This window comes from Phalacrocorax aristotelis, chromosome 2 (assembly GCF_949628215.1).
Source record: "Phalacrocorax aristotelis chromosome 2, bGulAri2.1, whole genome shotgun sequence".
Classification (NCBI taxonomy): domain Eukaryota; kingdom Metazoa; phylum Chordata; class Aves; order Suliformes; family Phalacrocoracidae; genus Phalacrocorax; species Phalacrocorax aristotelis.
Window position 1 is genome coordinate 116,769,869 of NC_134277.1, and position 21,796 is coordinate 116,791,664.

Below are 21,796 nucleotides of genomic sequence, written 5' to 3' on the forward strand. Positions count from 1 at the left end.
TTACCAGAAAGCACAGAGCCCCTAACTAGTAGCTGTCTGGAACTAAGGCTATCTGCACCAAAATACCTCTGATGCCCTGCAGGGAAAGAGTAATAATACTGCACAACACAGATTGTTTTGTCTACTGCCCAGCAAAGTACTATTCGGTTATACCAGTCATTCCCTTCAGTCATCTCTCCTCTTATAAGAAGGCTTGATCACTTTCCGTCCAGAAAGACTATGAACAAGTCACTCCTGATTTTCCAGGAAGTAACTTAAAGCGGTTACTGTCTTGTTCTGAAGCTACATTGCCATCCCTGCCAAGCAAGTTGCCCCACACAGGCATTTCGGAACTTTGTGCCCAAGGTCAGGTAACACCACACTGCAGGCCACTTGGCAAGTTTGAGTCAGAGCAGCACCTGCCATAAACATTTTCCCGCAGGATTTCAGAAACTCAAATATACCCTATGGCTTGGGATCCCAGTTGCTGATAGGAAACCTGTGTCCAACCTTCCTTATCCACTAATTTGACAGCCTGTGTTTTAGTATAATTATACAAGGATCAACTGAAACAGCTGCCATTAAGCACACAAGGTGCCATTCAGTACATTAGGACGTCCACGAGAGAACAACAGTTTCAAGACTTCCTCCTCCTGTAAGTCCACATTCAGAAATGGCCATAAAGGGCCCAAGATTTTGCAATGTAGTTCTTAGATGGTACTAATGGGCACTTAACTATGAACTAGTAACAGCTTAGCGGGCACAAGTGCTATACCAGAGTGCAAGATACATCCTACACAGGCTGAACACCTCAAGTTCATTGCGAAAGTGTACGTAATGGAAGGACTGCAAACGGAAATGCCGCTCTAGTCCACCGACTTCTTTAAAAATAATAAGGATGATATATGGCAGTTTGATTTATACACACTACAACTGAAAGCATGAAAACATTACACTACCAGCATACCTGAGGGAGAGAACAGGTTCACCTTCACAATGCTTCCCTTCTGCAAGTATCTAACACTATATAGGCTCAGTCTAACTAAAGGACCAGCTTCTCTATAATCAGAGAACTAGAAGAGAGATCACATCTCTATCTTTGAAAGATATCAAGGTCCACTTTGTGGAACATCAGGCTATAAATTAGAGTGAATGGCACAAAAAGAAAGGTAAGTAAAATTTTGCCTTCTTACATTGCAAAACTGAAGCCTGCATGATTAAAGTAATTTTGCAATGTTTACTTCTTATAGACCACAAAGCCATGTGCTCTACGAGGATCCCCAAAACCTTAGTGGAACTTGTTTCAAGCTCCTCTAGCTCAATATCCTTCTGTCACCTAAAGGAAAGCATCTTGCCATTTCCTTACCAGCCTAGGACACACCTCATTGCTACAGGATGGTACCTCCTGCCCAAAACATTACATAAAGGAGTGCTGATAAGGTGTGAAGTCCATTACCTACCCACTTGGAGATCACGAGTCACTACTAAACAATGAGCTTCTCCAGTGGCAACAGAAGAATGAACTCCTAGTTTTCTGTTTAAGCTCTTTACAGGTTGTTTGAAGAGGATACAAGAGCAGGAGAACCTCAGTGCACCCACAGAGAAGATGAAAACTGAGAGTCTAAAAAGGGTTAAGCATAACACTTGACCTAGAAAGTATGTTTGTAAGTTGGTTAGAGATGAAAAAAGTAAAAACAAACCCCACTAAGACTTACAAGACACTCCTTGTTTCTCCAGAGGAATGTGGAGTATCTCACTCCTACCTTGAACTGCAGCAAAACAAAGCATGACCGAGAAGAGTGGAGTGAAGGTTTTACACTACTATTTTTTTTTCCCCTAAAGCATCAAGAAATCCAACTTATTCTAGTTCCTGATTTTAAGGAAAGATGTAGTCTTAATATCGGCACATCAATAAATAGCAGATCTTACTATGCACAGCCAATGTGCTGAATTGCCTCCAGGAAGCTGTCACCTAGCATAAGAAACGCTCTAAGCAAACCGAACCAGACACTGAGGACATATGCAAGCCCCTGCACGAACATGTGACTGCATGGCTACTCACATGCACAGGGCATTGCATAACCAGGGCACACCACAGCAGCGCGGCATCCCGGGCAGCTGCTGCTGTATGCAACAGCAGCGGCCGGGCACTGGGCAGAAGTTCGCTAAGCCCGAGCACGCCCGCTTTCGCGCCTCAGGCGCTGCCAGGCGGCCCTGCTGTGTCACCGGGCTGTCCCGCCCGAGCACACCGAGCACTCGGTGCTCGGGAACCGCGCCGAGCAGGGAGGGAAAGCCCTGCCGGGAACAAGAGGGGACACCCCGCTACCACGCTTCGGCTCCCCCCGCCCCGAGCGCAGCGGCGGGCCCCCCACCCGGCGGCTGACGGGACAGCCGCCTCTCTCGGCCAGCTCGCCCGCCCGGCAGAACCCCGGCTCAGGGCAGCTAGGAGAGCCACCGCGGCTCCCCCTCAGCCCTGAGGGCAGCACCCGGGGGAGCCCGCTCCCCACGGCGCCCTTCCCAGGAGGGACTCACCCGCACGGGCGACAGGAGCAGAAGGAGGAGGAAGACGAACAGGCCGAGGCCGCCCCGCCCGGGACTGTCTTGCGGGTTCCCCATGGCAGCGCAGGGGACCGGCACGGCTGGCGGCCACAGCACCGAGAGGCAGAGAGGGGGAAGCGGGCGGGCAGCCGCGGCCGCGCAGGTCCGGAAGAGCCGCTTTCGCCGGGCCGAGCGGTGCTGCCGGCCCCGCCGCCGGCCCCTGCAAGGCTGGGGCGAGGCGGGGGGAGGAGGCGCGCCCGCGCGCCGCCGCCAACCGCCGCCGCCGCCCCGCCCCCGGTCACCGCCCTCCCTCCCCCGGCGGGGCGGGAACGCGCCTCACGCCACGGGCGGGCCGCGCCTCAGCCGGCGGCGGCGGCGGCGGTGTGGGCGCGGGTATAGGTACAGCGCCCCAGTAAGCTCGGCCCAGTGTCAGAGCGAAGCCGTGCCTCTCCAGAATGGAAAGTCCCGCCTAGGCTGCACCGGCAAGCCAGTCAGCAGCTTGCTTTGGGCACGGAGGTGTTCATCGCGTGGTTTACAAATATCAAAGTAGCTTCAGAAATCCTGGCTTTGACAAAAGCGTCTTAATTTCGCTTCAAAGCTACTAATTCATGACTTCCAAGCTTTAGTCTCACAACCTCATGCGCTACCACCGTGCAGGCTGCGATGAACGCGACTCCCAAGCTAGGCGGGTCAGGCCGCGTGGTAGAAAAAACGCTTTCCCGGGGCTTTTGCTGCTGGTGACTTTGGCTGGCAGAGCCGCTGCCTGTGGCTCTGGCGGGCTGACATCGGGTGGCCTGACCCGTGTTGCAATCAGCAGTTCTGGGAGCGCTGACTGCACCCTGCTTGGGACCGGTTAGTTTGGCATCGGGTTGTTTGGGATCTGGCTGGGAGGAGGCACGCTAAAGGCAGGGTGTGACGCATTCCCGCGCGGCCTGTCTGTGATTTCCCAGTCACTTTATTGCCTTCGCGGCCCGGTAGCGTGCATTGCGCTGCTGGAATGAAATATGTAATGTAGCTGATGTTGCTGTCTGCTGACAAAAACAGACTCGGTGTCGCAGGCTAACATGTTGGCCGGGGACCTCTGGAGGGTCACGTAGTCCAACTTTCTGCTGACAGCAGAATACGGTTAGGTCAGGTGGCTCAGGGACTTGTCCGGCTGTGTTTTGAATAGTTTCAGAGGCGGAGATTTCACCGCCTCTTTGGGCAAGCTGTTCCACTATTTAACCACACTTACAGTAAAATGTTTTTTTCCTACGTCTAAAGAGATTTTCCCATGTTCCAGCGTGAGTCTGTTGCCTCTTGTGCTGTCAGTGTGCCTGCCTGAGAAGAGTGTGGCTCCCCCTTCTCCACATCCTTCCATTTGGTAGCTGCAGAGAGCAGTAAGATGTCCCCAGAGCCACCATTCTGCTTAGGGCTGAACAAACATGGCTCACGTGCTCCAGCAAGCCCCAGCCATCACAGTGGCGGTAAACTGGACTTGCTCCGGTATGTCAGTGTCTTTTTTTTATTTATTCTGGGGAGCCCAAAGCTGGGTAGTGTACTCCAGGTGTGGCCTTACAAGTCCCAGATAGAGAGGAATAACCCCAACCCTTGACCTACTGGCTACCCCCTTGCTGATACCATCCGCTGACTCTTGCCCAGCCCAACCACCCCATTTTCTGCCAAACTGCTTTCCGTGTAGTCGCTGCCCAGCTTGCACTCTTCCATGGGATTATTCCATCCCAGGTGCAGGACTTGGCATTTGGCAAGTGCTAAACAAAGCTAGAGTGTTTTAATTTTGATGTCATAAATAAAAAAAATATTCAGCACTATGCGGTGTGATCCTAAAAGCAGGGGACTGAGTTGCCACATTTTCTAGGCACTCCACATAAGCAGAGGATAGAGTATAGCTTGCATAGCTACAAGTAAAAAAATGCAAGAACCTTGTTTCAGTGCTTGTGAAAAAGGTGAAGGATAGCAAAACTGACTAAAAAGAGATGGCATTTCCTTTCTGGATTAATTACACAGACAAGTGATATAAGAATCATAGGTGATAGCTGACCTATTTATAATGTTGCAAAACAAGCAAAAAGGAATCTATTGCAGTGGCAACTTCCACCATTAACTAATTAAGTCCATAACATCACACTTGTCTACTACCTACTGTATAAACAGAGAGAAGAGGTACTATTTTAATATTTATCTACATCTCTGATGGATATCTATATTTAGATGCATGTCTAAATTCACACTGTTACTCCGGTGCAATCCCCCAGAGTGCTGCCTTTTTGCACTCACAAGCTGAAGTGGTACAGGTGTGAAGACTGATTAACAAACACTAATTGGACTAAGCCTATCTTTGGCCATTAGAGACTTCTGAAATCTTGTGTAATGGCAGATGCAGAAGCTCAAACATGTACCTGTTTTCACGTCGCCTCTGTACACTGGCAGTCAGCAGACCAGAGCAGGGTATTCCTTCAGTCCAGCTGCAGCCTTCGGTCCTTGTTGTGGCTGTGTGCCGTGTTCAGGGGGTGAGGATGCAGAGCTATCGCTAGCAGCTCCCGGGCATTTAAGTGTAGCTGCACGAGTGTTATCGATGATATAGCTGGCACAGTTGACTGTGTCATCTTAAAGTTATCTCCTTCCAGGCAAGGAAAAAGTAGCCCTTAATAATTAACCCAGATCAATCCTGCCAACACCTCATTGCCTTCTCTGTGGCACACATGGCCCGAAAGAGACCGTCGTCACTCCCAGCTGCTCTTGTTGAAGGACATTTATCAAGTTATGTCTTATAAGGCTTCCTTTCAAACCCAGGATTATGCATAGCTGTTAGGGACTGTCTACTTGGAAGGCTAATGGGGAATACAAACTCTGGTTCTCAGCAGCGTACACAAAACTAAATTCTGCTGCCTGGAAGAAGAGGCCAATCTTAATGCACAGTGTAAGGTGTCACTTGGTGCCTCCATCACACCAAACAAGTCCTCTAATTGTCCATTAAGATCAAAAAAACTCTTCCCCTCACTGAATACCCTGAATGGTATAAAGGTGCCTGCTGGGAAACTCATGTAAAATAGCTGCCTCTTTTTTTCTCTGTCTTTGATGGGAAGCCCTGAGCTTTCACAGGTGTAGGCTTCACTCTGTTTCCATCGCTTTGCTGGATGCAGAAATGAAACTTGTGTTGCCACTTCCACTGGAAACTGCAGCGCATAGTGGTAATGACCTTGCAATTTCTAGATGGCAATCTGTCTGAAGAGTTACTTGCACATTCAAATAGAAACACAGTACATGATCACTTTGCAGCTAAATCAGTTAAAATGTCCATCACTGTTTATTCTCCATATTTTATTATGAGCCTTTATTATTTCTATTGTGATAGCACCCAGAGGCACTTGCAAGAGGTGGGAGCTATGTTAAGCAGCACCCTGCACAAGCACATGGGAAAGTGGGATATTCTCCTTGGACAGCTTGCAATCTGTGTGAAGACAAGCTGCAACAGGTGGGTGAGAAGTTTCACTCAGTTTCTCACACCTCATTTCTTTGTAGAGCCGGTCCAAACCACCATAGCTTGTTCCCAGACTGTTTTTCCAGCTAAACCAGAATAACACTTGTACTAAATGAAGCTGGTGTTTCCTATATGGTATTGTAAGCAAATCATATTCTTTTCATCAGCTCTCATTTGTCAGCCTTCCTCACCTGTGGAGGCCTGCTTGCCTTTTAATTATACCCGCCCCAATGTACCAATTACTTTGGTCAGATGCTCTTGGCTTCAGACTTCCCATGTAGGATCAAACCAGACTGAGGGGCCTGACAGCAATTGCCTGATGCTGCCAGTATCCGCTTAAATATGCATTCAGTATGTCAGGTGATGCTGAATCAAGTCTTTTTTTGTTTTTGTATCTGCCCTAGTATATTTCGATGTCTGCTCTAGCAACCTGTGCCAGTGTGTCCCTATCTAACCTCAGAAAGTCCTATAGTCACTCTTTAAGATCACATCCTTCCTGCATTTATCACTGAAGGCACTGAAACTTGTTCATTTTTATTATACTTAGGCCAAGTTATTTATTGCCTAGTAGCAAAAGCTTGGGACTTCAAACGATTCAAAGTTTGTTCCAGTTTTGCTACAAACTTGCTAGATGATCTGGGCAGGTCCCAACTCTCCAGTGCGATTTCCTCTTCTGTAAAGTGGTGCCAATAGCATGGCAACATGTGGCCCAAGAGCTCCAAAACCAGTGAGCTGTTGAATGAAAATACTGTAAAAATGCAGCTTATTATTGCAGCAGAGTCTGGAGACACACTGCACTTGTTGCTGTGAACAAATAGGTGCAGTGCACATTCGTGCCAGGTACTGCTCATAAGCACTGATATGCTAACAAATTCAAGGTTTGACCTGCTAATGGCTGTGTGTGGCTTTTGGTTTGCATTACTGTCAGTTTACTGAGTCCGTGTGAGCACCATGCTGCCACTTCGTGTGTAACTTAGGGTTTGCTGTTGAAGTGGAGAATGTGGGCAGAGCTGTCACAGGGGAGTCCCTGAGGCCACTACCAAAATCTGACCTGGCAGGAGGAACAGGAGATAGGTTTTTGAACCACAGTTCACCTGAGGGACAGCCTACTTATGGCGGGACTTGAAGACATTTTGTTGGTTTTGTAACAGTTTGTCCCAGTGAGTAGGGTCTGATGCAGTAGAATGGCCAAGGGAGCACCTGCAGAGACTGTTCTTGGAGTCTTCAGGAAGTGGAATAGTTCTGCCTCTTCATGCAATGCAGTCCAGGCAAGCAGACCACAAGGTTCTGGTATCACTTTTCCAAGGGGATAATAGGAGCCTATAACCATATGCTGGATACAAAGTACATATGCATACATGTATACATATATACCATACAAGAACACATCTGTGCAGTACATATAAAATTGCAGTCTGTTTCAGGTCTGTGTTGTAGGTTAGTGTCATGCTCCATCTGTGTATCCAAGCCAGTGAAACATTTGTCATGGCAAAAAATTGCATCCCTTGTTCCTTCCTGGCTTAGCTCTGTTCCCCACCAGCACATCCCAGATTGCTCTGCTGATCCCTGCTCCCTGGCAAGGTGCAGCACTACACAACCCTGTGCCAGCTCTGAATGGACTGATTCAACATTAAAAGCAGGACATTAAAGCATTAGTCCAGTTAAAATGCCTTGTCAACATTGTGAGAGCGAAATGGATTATTTAGAGACAACTTAGGTATGTGTCTCAGATTTAATTTTGCTGTGCAGCTACAGCCACAGTTGCTAGGCATATGGTCTTGTTATTGATCTCATGAGAGTTAGCATCTCTTTGAATCACTGAGGAGATAAAGCAAAAAATGTATTGATTCATATATTTTAAGAGCAAGGAGACTATTAACACATAACATTAGTTCCTGCATATCATATAATTTCATCCAGTAATTCCTGCCTCAAACACAAAATGTTTCAGGTGAAATGCATCTTCCAGAATGAAAGTAATTGTTTTTCTTTTTAAAACTCCAATGATGAAGGAATTATCTCAGCAATTTGTTTCAATAGATATCCTCAGTCTTGAAAATCCACAGCTTGAAGTTTGAATTTGTCTAGTTTCAGCCTCCTGACACTGTTTTGTTATGCTTCCATGTGCAAAATTAAGGAAGTTTCCACTACTAGAAATCATCCTTTGTAGTGATTAGGCCATGAATAAGTCACAGCACTTCCTCTTGATATTGTCTGCACAGATGGAGACGATTTACAGAGTTGTGGCTGCAGGAATTTTTGATAATAGTTCAAAAGTTAGCTCATCGCAATAGAAAATTGTAGGAATAAGGCAAAAAGCCTGAGATGTCAAAACGAGGTCAAAAATGCAGTTTTCAGTGTAGACTCTTTCCCCTTTCATAACATGCATAATCCACTGCATATTGTAATGAGCATATCAGCAGGTGTTGACTTTTTTTTAACAGAAGTAGGTCAGATCAGTGTAAGGGCCAGTTTTACATTTAGGAATAATAACAGAACCACCAAGGCGTGTTTGACTAACTGAATAGAAGTCTAGTCTTATTCCTTTGGTTCCTAAGTTGCTTTTTGTAATCTTCCCTTCAGATCTGACCTAATGGATGTTAATGTCAAGGGGAGTCTGTCAGTGATGTCTGGATCTTTGAAGTAAACCTTGTTATGTTATGCTAAATTAAGTTTTCCTGTTTCTCAAGCCAGGGCATTGGCTTTATTTGCTTTGTGAATGCTATCTCATCTGTAAAGACCTGGAAAATAATAAAAGTCTAATCAATCAAGTGGAATAGAACAAAGCGGTCTTTAGGTAAATAGGAAATGAATTCTGGTATTCTATGAAGAGGAAGAGCAGCACCCAGAAGAAAGGAAAGAAATATTGAAATATGCAGACAAGATAATCCGAGCAGTATATTATTTTTTATTGAAATGATGGGATGGAAAAATGTGTTTTAGCAAAGCAAGATTCCTGTTGCAGAATATTAGTCTTACAAGTAGTTACATAAATTTATATAGGTTTTATCAAAAGCATAAAAGGCCAGGTCAAAACAGACTGTGGAGTTCAGAAAAGTATGAAACTATCGTGACATTCCCAAGGACCAAATGCAGGGCCACTGTGAGAAGGCACAACTCCATTTAGCCCTCTGTGTGCAGTACAATATTTGGCTGCTGGAAAAAATAGCCTTGTGTATAATCTTTGGTTGGACTTGGAGCAAACGCTACATTTTAACATTTTAACACTGCTGACTCAAGGGTTCCAGACAAAGGCAGTATTCTGTGTCTGTTCAGTTGTACCTCATATGACGTGAGGTACAATTGGCTGGGGCTTGTGCTACCTCATTTTCTGCACAACTCTGAAATTTCTGAGACAACAAGAGATGTGGTTTACTTACGGATTTCCCAATAGTCACCATGACTGGCTGACTAAAGAAGCATGAATTATTCTTGCAATTAGGTTCTGACTCTGAGGCAAATAATCATCATTGTTAAAGTGCATTAAATATGACCTGCGGCTGTTTGATCTGGTGCTCTAATCCTCTCAGCTCTTCTAAACTAAACAAAGGTGGGTGGATCAATAGTGAGATGGTTTTGCTCCAAGGGAAGAACAGCATGTGCAAGTCAGGAGGAACAACATTGCCTTTTGTATCATTACTAAATAGATGTCCCCACATGCTGAAATGCAGTGACCATCTTAAATGAAGAGCTCCATGTATTTGGGACCTCTGAGGCTACACCGCTACTATGTCACTGATGGGATGCCACTTCTTTCCATACCCCATGGGCCTTTCCTCGTGCTTATCCACATCCTACAATGGCTTGATACTACTGAAATAAAAGAAAGATGCCCTATACTTTTCCTTGACACATTTGTGTAGCCTGTTCTTGGTTGCACATCCTTTGTACTCACTTGCAGCTGATGGGAAGTTACCAGGCTATAGCACCTGCATAAATCCCAGGTGGAGAGGACAGCAGGCTGAACCCCTGGATCTGAATGTGCAGAGAGGCAAGCCTAAAAGCAGTGTGCTAGTGGAGCTGATTTTTTGGGGGTGTAAGGTGGATATATATATGGCATTTTGGGGGAAAAGAAACATCAAAACCCAACGAAAAACACAACTTGGCCTGTTATCCTGCCCCAGTTCTATTTCACATCATTATACGGTGCCTACTTTCACCATGCCATCTATGAAATGGATTTGGTGCCCCTTAATTTCTAGTCTAAATTTACTCTTGTCTGTTGACATGAACTGATGAAAAACTGCTGCATTTCACTGGTGTGTGAATGAAATAATCTATTTCCCTGCCTACCCCAGCAAAGCATTTTAGAACTTACAAAGGTAATGGTGTCTGTGGAGCACTTTGAAAGCCTTGCACAAAAGGCACAATAACTATGCAAAGAAGTACTGTCAATATTAGTGAATCACTTCAGCCAGGAAGGGAAAGCAGGTTTCCGTTTTAGAACAACAAACCAACCACAGCAGTGTTTACTGAGCACTTTAAAGATAACAGCAGCTACACAAATACTCACAGTTATTAAGGTTTCTGTGTGAAAAGGTTAATTGCATGGTGAGAAACAGTATTGCAACTTTTTAGCCCATCTACAGGCAGAATAAGCACCTTTTGGTTATAGGGAACCCAAAACTAAAACCAGTCCCCCTCTCCAGAGGCTCTGAGATGAAACAGATGCTCCCAAAGGGAAAGTTTCCATGCCTAAAAATCCCATGTTGGCTGAACAGGGTCTCTGCTGAAGCTAGATTCAACTTCAGCCTGAATGGGGCAGAGAAACACTTCGCTGCCAGTTCTCCATCACGGAGCCCCCTACACACAGCCTGTGTGCCGTATCAGCCAGCACTAATGAGAGCAAGGAGGGAGCTACAAGCCTCTCCCTTCAACCTGTGCTAGCTGCACATTTCAAATTTTGTTTAGAAATAAGAAAAGCCAGTTATAGCATAATATCACTCAGAAAAAAAGAGGGCCTGATAGCTACATCCTCTCAGAACCAAGGAATCATAGAATCATTTAGGTTGGAAAAGACCTTTAAGATCAAGTCCAACCATTAACCCAGCACTGCCAAGTCCGCCACTACACCGTCTCCCTGAGCACCACATCTACATGTCTTTTAAATACCTCCAGGGATGGAGACTCAATCACTTCCCTGGACAGCCTGTTCCAGTGCCTGACAACCCTTTTGGTGGAGAAATTTTCCTAATATCCAACACAAAAATACACGTGGGAGAAAGGAGAGGCCACCTTCAGATATTGGACACCTGCATGTTGTCTCAGCTTGCTTACTTCAGCTGTCACAGGACCACTGTTGGCTTGCCCTGTCTTCTCTCCTATGCTCTTCTATCAGGAAGAAAATAGGAGACTCTCACCAACAGTGGATGCTTCCACATTTATTAGGAAGACTGCTTGATCATTACAGCCTGTCTGGTATTAAGAGGTTTTGGTTTGTTTTTTTTCTGCTAACCCAGCATGACTACTGAAGACCTTCTAATGATTATCCTCCTCCTTTACAACTGTGAAAGGGCTTTTAATTTTAAGAGCCTGGCTGTTCCCAGCTGTTGATCTGAAGAAACTTCAGGGACAAAGATCAATATTGAGGCCAGGCTACTTAAGAGTCCATCTAGCGTTCTCCAAAACAATATGTTTATCTTCAACCCACTGGGGGCTCCAGATAAACCTATCCTCTCCAGTGTTGCTTGTTAAAGAATTTAGAGTCCAGTCCCATGCAATGCTGTGCAACTTAAGTTCCCAATAAGGCTCTTGAGATTTCTGCATGCTCAGTATTTTTTAGTCTTTTGCAGAACTTAACCCTGGATACAATCATCCTCTAGGCATCTTGCATAATTCTTTGGTTCTGTACCAGTTATTCTGCAAATTTCAGTTAGGCACAACATTATTTTAATTTAAAAATACAGTAGCATAAATTACCTAAACAAATAGATTTTTCAGGTGTCTCCTTATATTGTTGAAAAACTTAAAGCTTTCCTTTCTAATGCTAAACAGAAGCCAAATAGCAATTCCAGCTTGCAAGCAAAGGTATGCCCACTTCTGTTCTCTTCACCAGAACCTTAACTTCTTATGTAACTCACAAAAAGAATACCTTTATGATCTGGTAATATATATGGCTAATTTGCATGATGTAAACTACATTCATCTGTGCTAGCTCACTAAAAGATTTTTTTTAACTCACTGAAGCAAAAGTGTAACAGTTCAGCTGAACCCTAGGCAGACATTTTTAAGCAGGGAATATTTTGTTTCCTTATAATCTTCTCCATCTTCAGCTTTTAAATAATTTTTTCAGGAATTTCCCAAGGTTTGAAGGCAGGTAAAGTGCCTGGATTTATGTACTGAACTAACTTTATACCTCAACTCACTATAAAATAATCTTTAATGTTTTGTGGCTAACAGGAAATAGTATATACTGTTTATGCTGCAAAAATGACTGCATTTTAATGGGGTACCTTACAGCAACATGGTTAAAGCATAGCTCTTTACAAACCCGGTAGAGTTTGTACTGCCCTTCCCCACACAGGAACTCATAGCATGTCTAAGCATCTCAACCACATCAAAGGCCAAAATTTGCTGTTGAGAGTTCATTTTCCATGGCTGTGTTAATTAGTGAGCCTGTTAGAGTGTGTCTACATGTAACCCCCTCACCAGCTGTTGAAACACCTGTACACTGCGCACTTCCCCCTTAAGTCTCATCGCAGACCTGGGGAACAAGTGCATTGCATAGTAGCTGTGGGTTCTAAACCATAGTGTCACATATTTGTGTGTGCAGAACATACGTATGCTACTTGCATAGCAGCTGTGCTGTTGTGCCCAACAGCTAAATTTCTGGTGTACTTGCGCCAATGAACGATACGCCCCGGTTGGTTTGTTCAGTAACCGCTCCTCCCCAACCCACAAAAATGCACGTACATAGGCTGTAGGGTTGAGGATGGGTCACCATAGCACTGTGTATGCATCACAAAATGCTACCAACTGCTCCGCTGTGTTTCTGTTGCTGGACGGATTGACAGATCAAGATGCTACAACTGAGAAGGATGTCCCTTTGTTTATTGTTTGGTTGGTAGCTTTTGGCATAGTTTGTGACACCCTAGATCATTTTTATGGAGCTTCATGTAGTAGCTAAAATGTCACCAAAGCCTTGGGCTGGCAGGAGCACTTTTCCTGTTGGGATGTTGCAGGTGGGATCTCACCTCTAGCCCCATGTGGCACTTGGAGGTAGAGAGGAATGGTCAGAGCTAGCTCAGCCAGCACAGGGAGGGCAGCGGCACCATGGGGCTGCACCACGACCAGCTGCATCCAAAGAGCTATGAGGTCTGGGCATCCTTTTGGCACAAGGGTGGAGTGCTCCCGACCCACACGTGTGTCCCGAGGCACCTATTACAGGTGTGCGGCCATGCCAGTATGGGGACGCGTGTCTGAAACGGTGGGAGCACTTGCATGTGTGGGGATGCTAATGCTGCAGGTGTGGAGGAGCAAACGGTGGTGCTGGGACCGGTGGGATCCTAGAGTACAGGCAGGGGTGCAGTCCAAATGCAGCTCCTGGGCCAAACCCTGCTCCCATCGCAGTCCTGCATTCAGTGATGCCGGGCAGAGGCCCTAGCCCATGGTGACCCCATAGCAAGGTCCTTGTGCATTCAGGGAGCATGTACTGGAGAGGCTAATCAGTTCTGCGAGCTGTTCCAACATGCCCTTCTCGGGCAACCTAGGTTTACTCTCATGCTACTGTGGTCAGGGTGCATCTCTGTCAAACCTCATTTGCTGCAGGGCTGCATTAGCTTTTCCTTTGCTTTTCCTTCGTACGGAGGAGTCGGAGGATGCGTTCATTTTTTGTTAGTTCTGCTGGCAGTTCATTTGCCTGGAACAAAAAAACTTTGGGGTTAGAAGAGATTAATATTTCCAAAACATGGCTTAAAAGCATTGAACTCTAAAGAAGATGGTACTGGGCATTATAATGACGTGCTTATTCCAGGGTTGTCTCCACCACTGTTGGAGATATCTTAAGAAGTTACCTTTCCACACAGTGTGCAAGCCTCACTTAAGTCTTCAAAATAATCCCAGCATGGGATTTAAGTGGTCAGCTTATTTTGTGCTCACTGTCCAGGCTAAATGGTATCCCCTGGGCTCCCTATGCTTCTGCCACAAAATTAAAAGTGAACATAACTGCTGATTTTTGGGGGAGATGAGGCAGGCCTTTAGGTACCAAAGTCCGTAAAAATCCAAGGAAAGACTTTAAGTGCTATGAAATAGTCAGTGCTATTCTGTAGGATTGGTAATAATAGAACATCAGAGTTTGGTCTTCTGCATAAATTCAGTAAACTGAATACCATTTGGGTAACATAAAGTATTTATAATGAAGCTACTTCTGAAAATCAGTAATTCTGTACTGCAAACGTAATCTGTTGTGCCAAATGACAAGTTATTTAAAAAAAAAATCAGTAGGAGAGGTTACAGCCACAGACTTTCTTATAATGCACACCCTCCTGCTGCAAATCACTATCAGTAGCAGAAAAATTTTGCATGCTCTTTGGATGATACTATCAAAACAAAATGCTTAGTAACACAAACTACTGTGTGAGAGGTGTTAACTGCTGCCATCAAGAGGAATGACACAGAAATAACAGGCACAGATTTTATATTAAATGACTAAAACTTTTAGAAGGGATATGCTGGATTACTTGTATTACAAACTTTCACTCACCCAGTGAGTGAAATAAATACCCAGAAATAAATACCAGACCACCCATTCAATAGCTTAACAAACCCAGTTAGGTGTCAAATACTAATGGCAAATAATTCATAAACACAACTCAGAGGAAGACATTTTCATGGAAATTGTCAAACATGTAATGTTAAAGCACTTCACAGAATAAAAACAAGACAAGTTTTCTGCAAAAAGTTCCTGCCATAAAATGAATATGAAACTATTTCAATAAACTAACAGGTTTATAGTAAGGTATGGGAAAGACGCATGTAATTTGAGATACTTTTTGTATTAGCAGTGTGCTGAATCCTAACCAAGTTCTTATCAAAGACACCCAGATATATATTTCCTCTGCTGCTGAAATATCTTCCTTGCATATTTCTCACACGAGACACAAATATAACTCATGACTTATCAAAACAGTGACGGATTACTGTTTCCCTAAAATGCAACCTAACTAGCCTGTGATTAGCTATATTTATCAATTTAATCTGTGGCGCTCGAGTGAGTGAGTGCATGGTTTGGTTATTCTAAGAGTGATGTAACTTCACAAGTACCGGCATCACCAGTGGCACTACCTAGCACTTTTTTAGATGCCTTTATATAGAAACAAATGGACTGAATGGTGGTGTTTCAGGAGAGGATCAAGGGACAACCACGGACTGACACAGAAATGTGGACATGCATGGCTCCGGTGCTCGAGGCTCCCCACCCGCTCCTTGCCCAGGACGGCATGCCAGGACGTACCTTGTTCCTCAGGCATGGGTCCGCTCCTGCTTCGAGGAGCAGCGCCACTGTCCTTGCGTTGCCGCTCAGGACGGCCGCGTGGAGAGCAGAGGTCCCATTCTAGAAAATACCAACGGAATTGTTTGTACTGTGCATGGGAAGCAATTAAAGGGCAGTGAAACACAAGTGTTTGCAAAGAACAAGCCTACAAACAAGAGAGAACACAGAAGAGATTTGGTCATCAAAAGTATAGGGTCTGATTTAAACAGGGTGCTGGCAGGCTAGTGGGCTATGAAGGAGGTGATTTTAAATGCTTTAGTAAAAATGAGAGTCAAGTTCATTGTACCACAGCAATATTTCCTTTTAAATATGACCCTTGTCAATAGATCAGGGGAAAAATGAACACAGCACTTGCTTCTGCCTGGCAAAATCAGCTATTAGCAAGTGAAACAGAAGCACAAGCAGTAATGGAAACCATCTGTGCATTTTATCTTCTTTCTCTGATGATAAATGATCTCAGTGTCAGACAGCTGAATGGTGATCTTTTTTTATGTCTGGCCTTTTTTTTATGGCTGCAAACTGACAGTTCAAATAAGCATGGAAGCTATTTCATACTTGTGATTAACAACTAAGTTAATGCCACCTGGATTTTCAAGTACATCAAACCTGCCAATTAGTTGCATGCGCAGAGGCTGTCGAAATATGTGACTTATAGGCACATAAATTTAGATCAGCCATTAAAAAGCAGCTTCCAAATATCTGTTATTTTTGAAGTCACTTTTTTAATTCAGAGGAAAACAAAATCAAATAGAATATCTGCTCACAACAGATCTCTCAGGATGCTATTTTGCTGACTAAATGCAACAGAGGGCAGGGTATAATGCTAAAAGCTGCACTGTCGAGAGCAATCCATTTACTGTAGAAATAAAATCAGATGATGAAAAGCTGTATAATTCTGTCTACACACAATGTGCTTCCTCATTCCAAAAATCAAATTCACAATTACATTTGAAAAGATTCATTTGTGCATGGCATTAAAGGCTAAGTAAGATAATTTCATTTTTCTCTTAACTTTTTAGGCTCTATCTCCTTATTGTCTTCCACTGGCACAGTCATAAACGTCAAGTCTTTCATCAGACCCTTTGCTGCCTTGAGTTTCTGCCTATAAATCAGTGGTTTTCACTACTAACCTTCAGCAGGCCAAGCGTGGGAGAGAATTTCAGCAATTCTTCTATTACATTGTTGTATCCTTTAATGGCAGCCTTCAGTAAAGCAGTTGTACCATCCTTTAAAAGAGAGAGGAAGGTCAGTTCAGTTTTTACCAATACTTTACCCATGTTCCCCTCAGCCGGAGGGAAACGCCAGCTCTCTCCCACACCTCTGAGAGGAGGGTCTCCTCTGCTCATCATCTTTGAGGAAGCACCTCCACAGCATATGCTGCTGGTTTTAGCGCATCTGGAGCGTAAAATGAACCAGTGACACCACACCTCATCTTTGTCTCTCATTTATGTGGACATTTCCATTCCCTTAATCCAGGAAGCTGTCCCAGACACAACAGGAAAAAGGGAGCCCACGGTGGGACTTTACAGCCTGGCAAACAAGATGGACTTTGGGGACACTGGGCCTCCATTCAGGCAGACTTGCAGCCTCAAAAAAAGCTAGGAGGCGTTAAGCTGCAGGCAGAGCGCAGGACGAAGCGCTACTCACGTCCCGTGCGGCATCTCGCTCAGCTCCCCGGAGCAGCATTACTCGCACCACTTCACTGTGACCCATCTGTGATGCAATCCACAAAGGAGCCGTCCCATCCTGCAAACAAAATAAGACTGCTAAAGGTTTCACTTTAGGATCCTGTGCTCCCTGGTATTTTACCACCCAAATCTGCCTGCTGGAATGGACATACTTCAATTTCTCAATTAAATCCTGCATCACAGATAGACATATGCAGAGTTGCTTCCAAAAGCACATGAGAGCTGTATCAAGCCAGTTGTGGAGTAGAGCCACCCTTAGCTGCTTTCTCTTGTGTAGTTGGCCTGAAATGTGCATTGCTGTGTGAAAAGTTAAAGCCCTCTTTGGCTTACCAGTCGTACTGAAAATACACAGGGAAGTTTGAAATGTAAAGGCCAAAGGTATCCCGTGTAGTCTGAACTCTAGGTGGCTAGATGGGATAGAAGATTCAGGTAAATCTCAGCATGCACGGGCAGATTCTGCAGCTGGGTGTCTGTACATATGAAGTGGAAGGTCTTTATAGAAGCTCAGGAGTAATGCAAGATGATCACCATCTTTCTATGTTAAGTTACATTATCCACCCTCAGGGAATCTGGTAAAAACATCTTGCCTTTCAGTGATGGTAAGTATTTCACAAATTTTATCTCAGAAAACTAGAAAAGAAGGCAATTATTGAGGAATCCAGCGTGAAACAGTCTGGTTTGGAAAAATTGTCCTATGCAATCATTATTTGAGCAGACAACCTCAGAAAATAAAATACATATTCAGAATAAGCTAAACTTTGTGATGGTTTCCATCCCAAAGGCAAAGGTGAGTTGAAGTACTAGAAGTATTTCTCGCCCCGATTAGAATTTAGTTTTGTGTCTTTTCCTCTTTTGCTTCTAAATGGCGCAATTCTCCGGAGTACAAGAGGACTCCGGCAGTTATGTGGCGCCGAACTGATTCTTGTGGGCCTTTAACAAAAGGCTTTGCCTGTATGGACTTCAACATAAAAGTGAGGCCTCACATAGTAGGGTGCCTGCTTCTGCCTTCAGTGCTTGCCAGTTCCCCTCGCCACCCTCAGCAGCCTGAAGACTTGGCAGGAAAAAGGAAGACCAAATACACCGGGCCTTCCAAAAGAGCCTTAATGAGGAGTTTCAGAAGAAACCAACTTTTTAAAGATATTTCCACCCTGATCAAAGAAGCAGTCTCTCTCCTCAGTGCCAACTGAGGATTCATATGACTTGCTCGTGCAATCCAAAAAAAGTTGTTGAACCAGTTCTCTGCTTTCTATGGGCTAGTGGCTTAATCCTTGGGAAGAAACAGAAAAGTTATTTCTTTGTTTGATATATATCCTGGGCTTCCCTTTTTCTGATTCTGAGAAAGAGCAAACACACATCCTGAGATCTTCAGTCTTCACAAATGGTGAGGAACAGGATCTTTGCCCGCTCCTGTATCATTGCTCTATAAATTAACTCATTGAAATCAGTAACTGACGTCATTCTAGTATATAGCCTGTTAATACAATGAGTGTTCTTTGTGATTCAAAAATAACAAAGGCTTTCTTATAAACAGAATATGTGATGTTAGCTTGATGTCAAAAACTGTCCCTCTCCAATTTATAGTGTTTTCCCTACCAGTAAGCTGACACCTCATATTTTTTCTAATCTGCCCCCACCAGAGGGCTCTAGAAAATAGGAATAGGGATGCTGAAAAAGCCTATAAAACTTGGAAAATGTCTGAGAGCAGCCTACACAATTTAATCTGTGTGAAGGTCCAATGCTGTGCAAATCCACGCTTCTGTTTACACAAGAAATGCAAGCACAAGCACAGCACAGGGACCATTGCAGCTTTCTTGTACTCACAGTGAATTTTGTAAGAACAACTGTTATTTTCAGGTGTAAGTGAAAAGGAGCAGAAGGAAATACAAGTGTTGGGTAACACCACAATTACCGTTAACTGTCCTTAATAGTATTGCTGTTAGACATCATCCTCAGTATCTCAGTTATAAGGCTAGAGGCGAAATTACATTGTGAGAAAGGGTGACTGTCCTGGAGGACAGTCTGAAGAGAAGAAAGATGAAGCTGATGGTGGGCTCAAATTGACTATTGTCAGCTTTTCCCTCTGAAACAAACAGCATTTAACAGGCAGGTTTATGCCAACCTGTATAATATTTATATGGAATAGGTGAGATTTCTGTCCATTTTCATGTTGGTGTATGGTGCAAAAGAGATACTACATTGTACTAAGAGGCCATATGAGAATTCCTGTGTAAACAGATATTAGGACTTGGAGATGAGTCAGGAAGAAAGTGAGAACAGAGAAAGACGTCGTTCAAAAACTACTTTCTTTCCTTGTCCCTGTGCGCACGCAGCAGACTGCAGACATTACATTTCCGGAACAATGTTAAATACCCCATATGTTTTTAAGCTGTGCCTCTTTCCATATTTGATTACAAGCTAATATATATGGACTGCATCTTGTTATATCCAGCAGCCAGCAGTTCCAAACATACTCTGACCAAAATTTCTGATGGTCTTTCTCTTACCCTTTAACTAATGACTTTGCTTTGCAGCTTTGAACCTCAGCATTTGCTTGTGGCTTGCAGTTTAAGAAAGGGCCAGATTTGGGTGGGAGGTGGAACAGCCCTTGAATTCCTAGTAAGGACTTCCAGGGACAGAGAGCACCTACTCTCAGGCTGCTCAGGAGTGTCATCTCCACCACTGTTCTGCCCATCAGTCCACTCGCACCACTACACCCCCTGAATTCTTGCTAATAACAAATTGATTGCTTGTCTGAAGTCTTCGGTCTATGTAGCGTAGGCTTACATATATGTGTAATTACATATCATGTGCTAAGAAAACAACATTAATTTTCAGAGTATTTTGAATATGCTTAGCCAGTCCGACTAAAGTCTGCTAGGACATGGGCTGCCAAAACAAAGTATAAAATTCATTGGCAAATAATCTTCTTGCTTTGTTTTTGAGTTGGAGAAGCAAAGAAACACCTCCTTCACCAGGCTTCAGAACTGCTCCCAGCTCTGTCTAGACAAAAAGATGACAAAAGAATTCCTGCCCAGCTCCAAAAAATCAGAAGGAACAGAAGGCAGCTAAAAACCAAGAGAAATGACATTGCCAGGGAAGACACTTGCCAGGAAGCTTTGCTATTCAGTCTTGTGAGAGCTGAGCTGAAAGGCCTGCACACAGACGTCAAAGATGCTCTACAGTGTCAAGAGCACTGTAGTGGGACTGGGAGATGGGGCAAGAGACCGAAGGGGAACTGGTGCCCACTGCAGCAGCAGGAGGAGACATACAGGGCAGATGCAGATGCTCAGGCAGATTAATTAAGCCCCACATTCACAAGGCAGGGAGGAAAACCTGGACACCATGAGGAATGAGAAGCATAAACTCGCACCTAGCACTCTGCAGCTGTGGCCAGCCCTGTATTCCATGCATGTTGCTTAGAAAAATTTCCTACAGCAGTGAAAGCAGTGTAGTTTGTAACTGACAGTGAGTCATCTGGCACCTAAACTGCCCCATCTAGAGCTACATTCCTCATGACCAACATGCCACCTTTGAGCAAAGTACAAATTTGTTTGTTAGTAAGAAAAAGACTGAAGTCCATCCAACCATTGCTTTACTAATTAAACAGTAAAAATGTTCCATTTGTTAAGGAAATGTTTCAGGTTACAGTGGGCCTAAGTACAAATGCCATGGATTTATCCAGGCATAATCTTAGCAGGGATCGGAGGTACCCTGAAACAAAGTAAGCCCATATTGCCGGAGATGAAACCGAGCCAGGAGGAACATTCACACAGAGTCAAGTCTTTGCCTTAACTAAGATTTAAAAACCCTTGTGAATCATTGGGTTGTAGAAATTGGATTAGAGAGCTAAAAAAGATATTGTCAGAAAGAATGAGCTGGGGCGTTATAATTATGGCTAGCAGAATGCAGTTTTTATGGCAGCATGGTGGAGCTAAATCTAAGACTCCCTAACTTTATTTTGACCAACTCAGAAGGCATTAATGCATTCATTGGTCTATCCTTTAACACTGATCTTTTAGACTTCATTAATTAACAGCTTTTAACAACATTTCTTAATCTTGATCTTGGGAGACAGTGTGGGGGTAGCCTAGAAGCAGCTAAAGCATCAGTCCAGGGATTAGCTGCCAGCACAGCTCTGGTGCTGGAGAGGTGGGGGAAGAGACAGCAGGGAAATTTAGTTTGGGCACATAAAATGCTAATCCAGTTTCGTTACACTACAGGAGTAGCAGGGAGGCTATGCAGACCTACAGATGCAGCGGAAGTCATATAGATCAATCTCTGCTGCCAGGCTATGATTTGTCAGGTTTTCTGGTGTGGATGAAAGGAAATACTGAAAATACCTGGCAAAACTTGGCACATGCCACGTTGTCCGCTGTCCTTAGAGTTTTCACATTCATTTGCTCCTGCCTGCTGATTTTTTACTTGCTGCAGTTAGTGATCACAGCCACCTGGCAGCCATACATGACTGATTGCAAGGACAAGACCTTATCCCATCAATTTAAAACGCACAGTGAAGACCCAGGACAGCTACCTTGCCTGCAGGGTTTCAGCAGACCACAGGGGAGGCTCTCCCAAAGCAGGCAAAGATTCCTGGGAAGCTCTGTCTCTAACCAGACATTT

At 44.3% G+C, this 21,796-nt stretch overlaps 2 protein-coding genes across 2 annotated transcripts in view; both read right to left on the reverse strand.

The window, feature by feature from the left end:
• Positions 1–2,744, reverse strand: part of NPC1 (NPC intracellular cholesterol transporter 1) — a 28,312-nt gene extending 25,568 nt beyond the window's left edge. Inside the window, exon 1 of the mRNA XM_075084826.1 lies at positions 2,512–2,744. Coding sequence (XP_074940927.1) covers positions 2,512–2,595 — 84 coding nt within the window. The 5' untranslated portion in view covers positions 2,596–2,744. The remainder of the gene's footprint in view (positions 1–2,511) is intronic.
• Positions 2,745–13,686: 10,942 nt separating this feature from the next.
• The window catches only part of ANKRD29 (ankyrin repeat domain 29), a 30,831-nt gene continuing 22,721 nt past the window's right edge, over positions 13,687–21,796 (reverse strand). The window contains exons 7-10 of the mRNA XM_075085794.1: positions 17,136–17,234; positions 16,619–16,714; positions 15,450–15,548; positions 13,687–13,856 (exon numbers count right to left, since the gene is read on the reverse strand). Of these exons, the coding sequence (XP_074941895.1) occupies positions 13,773–13,856; positions 15,450–15,548; positions 16,619–16,714; positions 17,136–17,234 (378 nt within the window). The 3' untranslated portion in view covers positions 13,687–13,772. The remainder of the gene's footprint in view (positions 13,857–15,449; positions 15,549–16,618; positions 16,715–17,135; positions 17,235–21,796) is intronic.